The 7592-nt window shown below is 43.8% G+C and overlaps 1 protein-coding gene across 1 annotated transcript in view; it reads right to left on the bottom strand.

Moving 5' to 3' along the window:
- The window catches only part of MAK16 (MAK16 homolog), a 10281-nt gene extending 5009 nt beyond the window's left edge, over positions 1-5272 (bottom strand). The window contains exons 1-6 of the mRNA XM_008063002.2: positions 5206-5272; positions 2505-2554; positions 2303-2412; positions 2134-2198; positions 1546-1697; positions 776-830 (exon numbers count right to left, since the gene is read on the bottom strand). Coding sequence (XP_008061193.1) covers positions 776-830; positions 1546-1697; positions 2134-2198; positions 2303-2412; positions 2505-2554; positions 5206-5220 — 447 coding nt within the window. The 5' untranslated portion in view covers positions 5221-5272. The remainder of the gene's footprint in view (positions 1-775; positions 831-1545; positions 1698-2133; positions 2199-2302; positions 2413-2504; positions 2555-5205) is intronic.
- Positions 5273-7592: the final 2320 nt, after the last annotated feature.

The raw sequence follows: 7592 nt of genomic DNA, 5'->3' as shown, positions 1-7592 counted from the left end.
GAGATGAGGTCTCGCTGCCCAGGCAGGTCTCGAACCTGCGGGCTCAGGCAATCCACTCACCTCAGCCTCCCAAAGGCGTGGGATTACAGGCTGAGCCACCGAGCCCGGCTCAGTTCTTTATTCTTTACCAGCAGTTTCTTTCTTTGGTAGAGATGGTGTCTCACTATGTTGCCCAAGCTAGTCTCCAACTCCTACCCTCAAGCAATTCTCCCACTTGGGCCTCCAAAAGTGCTGGGATTATAGGTGTAAGACACCATGCCTGGACAGCAATTTCAAAATCCAAAAACTCAATTTATTAACAGCCAAATATGACCAGGATGGAAATTATGCAACTAAAAAGACATTTAAAAAAAAATCCATCTAGCGTGAACATTGTTGTATTTCACTGCAGAAATATGAGCATGTTTGATTGGAATGCTCAAACTTTACTGAACATGATATGTAATATATAAGATAGGCAACATTAAAACTTTGAATTCTAAAATATTTGACCTCAAGAATTTCAGATAAGGGAGTTATGGATCACTATTGAAGGTATTCTTTCTGTTCTTTATCACATATATCCCCAAAGCACCCATATTTTAATCTGCCTTGAAAGTCATTATCTTAAAATATGAAAAATCAGATGTCTTAGGCAACTAATACTCTTAACCATTAGTGAACCATTATTCAGGGCCTGAATAATTTTCATAGCCAAACTTTTTCATGAACTTTGCCTACACAGCCCTCCTCCAGTGAAAATACAGAAGGTATGAATATCAGAACAATAAGTTACCTCTCTTCTTTTTTCCCTACGCTCCACCTTCTTACTCAAAGGAACGAGTTTCTTCCTAGAGGAAATAAAGAAAACACAAGTTCATGTGCTATGTGTTCCTTTTAAAAGATAAGAAGAAAAAAGGACTGGAATTGGTTCTGTAGGGCTCAGCAAAATAAGAAGATCTATTACTTAAACATTTCTAGACATTTGTTGCTATTAAAAAGTGACATTTAAATATATATTTTAATGTAGTTGTTTTTTTTTAAAAGGCATTTTGAGATTCTTAGAGCATTTACCATGTAAGAGTAATACTTCAATGAACTAAGAAAAAGGGATTTTCTGTAGAAGACTGATATCATCTTTATACTCTGTAGGTCACAACACTCCTTGAGAAGGCATTCTATTAATTCTGTGGATCTCATATCACTTTTTAAGATTAGTTTTCAATCAATCCAGAGTAAAGTTTTTACATTCCTGTTTATTCACATTATTTACATGATTTTCATCTAATGTCAAGGATTCCTTCAGGGAGTTATAAGGAAAATTTTCTGAAGCAGATTTTTCAGGCAGGGATAATGATAATCAAGCTGTAGTCCACTGTTTTAAAAGTCCTGCCATATCAAAGGGCTCGCCTTTAGTCTGCGGTAAAGTTTCTTTTTAGAATATCATAAAAAGAATCTACAAAGTCAAATTTAATAGAAGGCACTGAGGTTTCACAATCTGTCAGCTTCAAAACATGCTCCATGGAAAGAAAGATTTAAAAATAAATGAATGATCCAAATACTTACTGTCGCTTTAGTGTAAGTTTTCTAATGCGAATTAGGTACTGGGTGATCTTGGTGAATCTCTGCTTACATTTGTGTCGAATGAAACGGGGCCAGTAAATTAGGTTTTCATCTATTTGCTCCAATGCTTTCTCATAGTTTTTATTAAGCCGGACCTACCAAACAGAAAAAGGTAGTTTGAAGGTTAAAGGTAAATGATTAAGTCTTCACTGTCAACCAATAAGAAAGGCCTCAAAAGTTTAATCTAGCAGGACACAGTGACTCATGCCTGTAATCCCAGCACTTTGGGAGGTAGAGTTGAGAGGATTGTCTGAGTCCATAGGTTCAAGACCAACCCGAGGAACTTGGCATGACCTCGTCTCTACGATAAATAAAATAAGCTGGGTGTTGGAAGGATTGTCTGAACCCAGCAGGTTGAGGCTGCGGTAGCCATGATCATGTGCCTGCACTGCAGCCTGGGTGACAGTGAGACTCTGACTCAAAAAAAAAAGTCTAATCTAGATATGGTCAAGTAAGAGGCATTATTATGGTCAAGGCTGTGGCATTTATGCTCTTAATCAATGGTCACTGTAGTTTTGTCATAACTCTTACCCGTTCCCAGAGACGCCTAGGAAAAGCTGCTCGTTCTATAACCTTCATATACAAGTAGCACTGTCCTGAAGGATAAAGTAAAATGCTTAGTATTATTTACAGAGAGACTAAAGAACATCCCTTTCAATGCTGATGAGTAGTTCACACAGAAGTTAAAACTGGGAGATACCTTTCTCTTCTTTGATAGTGGCATACTGACTATTTGCCAGGGGACAGGATGACCGATTACATAGTCCTGTCAGGTTATATTCATTTCTGCAGAAGCCCTGAGTCTTGGTTCTAGAATGGGAGGAAAGAGACAAAGATTATAAGATAGGTTATCAAGAAGGCAATTGAAGGAATCTTAGCGTAAGCCGTAAAGCCAAACTCACCTTATTTTGAAGGAACAAAATTGTCTGTTTCCTAGTGTATCCCAGATAACCTGTAAAGACAAAGTAAAGAATCCATTTAAACTGGTCTGACCTATTATTTCAAGAAGACAACATTCTAGGACAATGCCTGCTTTACTGAGGAAAGGAGTCTCTAAGGAATTAGAGGAAGATAATATAGCCTGACTTGTTTGCTTTTCTTTATACAAACAACAGGGTCTTAGGAAAACCAAATGCAAGGTAGCAAGTCATTACTCAGAGATAAAATTACAGTTGGGTTTTGCAAATAATTTTCCAGAATTTTTTCTATGCGTGTACATTCCACAAACTATAGTATGCCTTCGTGCATATTTTTAACAAAAATGAGATCATATTATATATACTTCATAACTTTCCTTTTTTATTTAATATGGTTGTTATCCATTGTTAAAGGTTGAACAGTACTAGATTTTTGGATATACACACCATAATTTCATCTCACTGACAGCAAAAAAAATTTTCTATTGCTATGTTCTACTAACTAATGTGCTCTTTATTCATTCAGTATCGATTATATACTTAATTTATGTAAGACACTGACACCTTCAAGTCCTGGCACACAGTAGGCACAAGTATTTGTTGAATGAAGGAAGGTATAGTCTTTAAATAGTTTTATCAATCTAGTTGATGGAAAGATGTGTAAACAAAGTATCACAAAGTAGCGGTAGGTCTATAGCCATATAGAGGTGCATAGGGTATGACAGCCTTTGAGCGAACTATCTTGAGGAAACAGGAAAAAGCATTAAAGCAGTTAAAGGAAAAATATGAAGGGCAAAAGAAGAGAACACACTTTGGGAATTTTATAGATGTGCCTGGTGGGGGATGGTAGGAAACAGGTAAGAAGGAATGAAACTGGCCAAGTAGGGAGTTCATTCAAGCTTGCAGCTTTAAATACAATCTCTAGGCCTGGTGCAGTGGCTCATGCCTGTAATCCCAGCAGTCTGGGAGGAGGACGAAGGATCGCTTGAGCCCAGCAGTTCCAGACCAGCCTGAGCAACATAACGAAACCTCATCTCTACAAAATTAAAAAAAAAAAAATAAACAAAACAAAAACCAAACCAGCTAGCTGGGTGAGGTGGCTCACACCTGTAATCCCAGCACTTTTGAAGGTGAAAGATTACCTGAGTCCTGAGATTTGAGGCCAGCCCAGGCAACTTGGCAAGACCTCCTTTCTACAAGTCAAAAAAATCAGTCAGGCATTGAGCCCATCTGTAGTTCTTGTTACTTTGAGGGCTGAGGCAGAAGGATATTGCCTGAGCCCAGGGGGTGGAGGCTGCTGTGGCCATGATCATGCACTCCAGCCTGGGTGACAGAGTGAGACTCCAGTTCAAAAGAAAGAATGAATAAATGAATGAATGAATAAACAAACACTCTCTAAATTGATGACTCAAATTGTTATCTCCAGGTCAGATTTCTTTCTTGAGCACCAGACTTGTGTGTCTAAAAGGCATCATAAATATTAACACATCTGAATGCAGTTCTCAATTCCACACCTCTCAAAAGAAAAGGGCATTCCTTCCCTAGTCTTTCCTATTTCAATAAGTAAATCACCACTGAACTATTCGTTTAAATCCTAAATCCCTTGTCTTCTCCCTTCTTCATTTGACCCCTCGCCAAGCCTTGACACTTACACCAACATTAACAGGTCTTAAAAGCACTTCTTTTCATTTTCACCATTACTACAAGCTACTTTCGTCACACCCTAGTCACCTTGCTTTTATTCCTTCTCCCCTTCAAAAGTCCTTCACACAGTAACCAGTGAACTTTTCACAAACGCACATCAGCTCACTAAAACCCTAAAAACACTTCATGCAAGGGTCTGTACGATCTTGCCCCGGGAAGCAAGTCCACCTTCGTTAACTCTCTCCCATACACATCACGCGGGTGTCTCTTAAGATCTTGGTACTTTACTTTTCCCACTGCTTGTTGTTTTTCCCTCGAAGGTTGGCTCGGTCTCATATTTCAGATTTCGACCCAAACGTCTTCTGTTCCGAGAAGCCTTCCCCAGCCAGCCCTGTCTGCCGCGCTCTCATCACTCGACTCCAATCCCGGTCTTCCCTCCACAGCACTCACACGGCGCGATCGTTTCAAGCTTCAAGCTTCTGCTCACCTGCTCGCTGCTCCCCGCCCCCTCGTGCTCCGGGAGCGCGGGGACTTTTGGTTTGTCTTGCTTTTACAGAACAACCAAATTCCCAGTAATTACCGTAATGTCCGGCACATCGCAAGCACTTAGTTAAGTATTTCAACTAAACGAATGAATATGAATCTAGGCTGATCCTGACATTATGGCGGGCAAACCGTGGAGAAAATGAGGAAGACCTAGCACGGGAGTAGCAGCCTGGAGAGCAACGCGCGCCTGGGCGGAAGGACCCTCACCGAGGCCCCCCAACCCGCGCCCGGGACAGCCGACAGCACGGCCCGCGCCCCTCATCGCCGGCACCGGGACGGGACCACGGCCCCTGGCTGAGGGGCGGGTCCTGTCCCCAAGCCGGGAGACCCCGGCAGACACGCTTGAGAGCCCACGCTGGAAATCGCGTTCCGAAAGCCTCCCGTCCGGAGCCGCACCAAACAGGCCAGTTGAGTCCGCCATTTCTGAATGTCCTAAAGTGGGCAAAATTCCCTGCGCAAGCCCCCCCGGGTGTCAGAGCAACGGGAGGACACTCACATCATCTGACTGCATGGTGACGGCAGGAAGCGTGCAGTGCCTGGCGGGTCCTGGGAGCAGACATACTCTTTCCGGGAAGTCACTTCCGGAAAGCTTCGCTTCACCTATCGCGAGAAACCTCGAAACTCTCGGAGGCGCACAGCGTCCCCTGGCGGTCTAACCACCATGTGCGCCTCCACGTCCCGTCAGCGCGGACGTCAGCGCGCTTGCGCTCACTCTCCCTGGCACTGTGAACCCGCCGCGTGTCTGGGCCACACGCAGAGCGGCAGAGGCGCGCGGGCGGCCGAAGCCCGGGAAGCGCCTCTTCCAGCGCGCGGGTAACAACCGTCCCCGAGTGCTGGCTCCTCCCGCCCCCGGTCTCCTCCCCACCAGAGTGAGCGCGGGAAGGGCGGGCGGTGAGGCTGGGCCCCGGGTCTGAACTCCTTCCGGGGTTTTGAACCCCAACTCGGTGGTCCAGGCTCCGTCCCTTTCCCTCCCGACGACCCCCGCCCTGGCTGACTCCCGCAGGCACAGCGTCCAGACTTAAATTCATAGATCAGGACGAGCGCGGTGGCTCCCGCCTGTGTCCCAGCACTTTGGGAGGCGAGGAGGGAGGATCGCTTGAGCCCAGCAGTTCGAGACCAGCCTGGCCACACAGCGAGACCTCGTCTCTACAAAAATATAAAAATTAGCCGGACGTGGTGGCACGCGCCTGTAGTCCCAGCTATTCGGAAGCAGAAGCGGGAGGATCGCCTGAGCCCAGGAGTTCGAGGCTGCTGTGAGCCGTGATCGTGCCACTGCACTTCAGCCTGGGCGACAGAGTGGGACCCTGAGGCAAAAGAAAAACATCCACGGATCAGATATTTCAAAAGTGGAGGTCTGAGAGCTCTTTTCCACTCTTTATTTCGCCAGGGGAAAAATACATCTTTTTTTTGAGTCGGAGTCTCACTCTGTCACTCAGGCTGGAGGGCAGTGGCACGCTCACGGCCACCGCAACATCGACCTGCTGGGCTGAGGTGATCCTTCTGCCTGAGCCTTCCCAGTAGCTGGAACTACAGGCATGTGCCACCACGCCCGGCTAATTTTTTTTTTTTTAATTTATTGTAGACATGAGATCTCGCCAAGTTGCCCAGGCTGGTCTCCAACCCTTGAGCTCAGGCAATCCTCTCACCTTGGCCTCCCAAAGTGCTGGGATTATACATGTGCCATCACGCCTGGCCAAAATAAAACCTCTAATAGTTCATATCGTTTTACAAAAGGATAACCATTTTAATACCAAAAAGCATTAGAAGGGCACAGTCCCAGAAAAATGATGGGCCCTTAATCTAAATGCATGTTACGTTATGAAATAATTCAGTGTATAATAAGCAGTGTAGTTTTACTGCGTGCAGGTGAAAACCATGTTTCATAGCCACTCTTTGGAAAGCATTGACTTCGCACTGGTTTGGGCGCCAAACTTGGGTTAACCATAAAAACCTGCCATTTACTAAATATTTTCGGACAAGTCACTTAATTTTTATCAACCTATGAGTCATAGAGGTATGTTAAATATGTGGTTTAAATTACTTCATAAGAAGCAGTGTTGGTTCTCACTACACTTCTGCCCTGTGCAGGGCTGGGTTAGAGACCCAGAGGAAAGTCGTGTTATCACACACATATCCTTTTATGCAAGTAAAATCAAGTTTAAAACAACCAGGAGGAAATGAAAGCCTGAATTGTATACCCACCACCTGCACACAGCACACTTGGCAAATTGCTTTAAGGAGAGGAAATGGTACACTTGTTCAGTTTGGCTTAGTACTACACTTCCCACACACCAACACGTGAGACCTGTGCATACTCTTCACATCCCAGACATGTCTCTTAGCAAGCTTTTCCCCTAAAGAATGAGGACTTCAAATTGAAACACATCATGTAGATCCATTCTTCAACTAAGAAATAGTTTTAAAAGTCATGGCATATAATGCATGAATAATGGCTAGTTTTATTTTTAAAAGCCTGTAAGGTGAAAAGTAAATGTTTTCTTTCATCCTCACGCCTTCCAAAAGTCTTTAATTGATTCAGCAAGTAATTTGGGGGCATGCACTAAATACCAGATACAGTTTGAGATGCTGGGGATAGAGCAGTGAAGAGAAAAAACAAACTATGCCTTCATGGAGCTTAATTAGTAGAAGACAGAAAGCCAGAAAATATATAATGTAATGTCAGGTGGTAGTGTTATAAAAATAATAAAACAAAGTAAGTGAACATATAGAGAGAAAGCGAGATGGAGAATGCATTTTGAGAGAGAGAAATCAGGGAAGGATCCTGAGGAAGTAGGGAACCTGGGTGAAGTGAAAGGCTAAGCCCCATGATAACATCTCTGTTACAGCTTGACAAAGAGCTAATGGAAGTTCTCAGAGAGAAGA

Source organism: Carlito syrichta, unplaced genomic scaffold (assembly GCF_000164805.1).
Source record: "Carlito syrichta isolate Samal-C Ts95f unplaced genomic scaffold, Tarsius_syrichta-2.0.1 Scaffold306334, whole genome shotgun sequence".
Taxonomy (NCBI): Eukaryota; Metazoa; Chordata; class Mammalia; order Primates; family Tarsiidae; genus Carlito; species Carlito syrichta.
The sequence above is the reverse complement of the archived record's forward strand: the minus strand, read 5'-3'. Positions and strand labels throughout refer to the sequence as shown.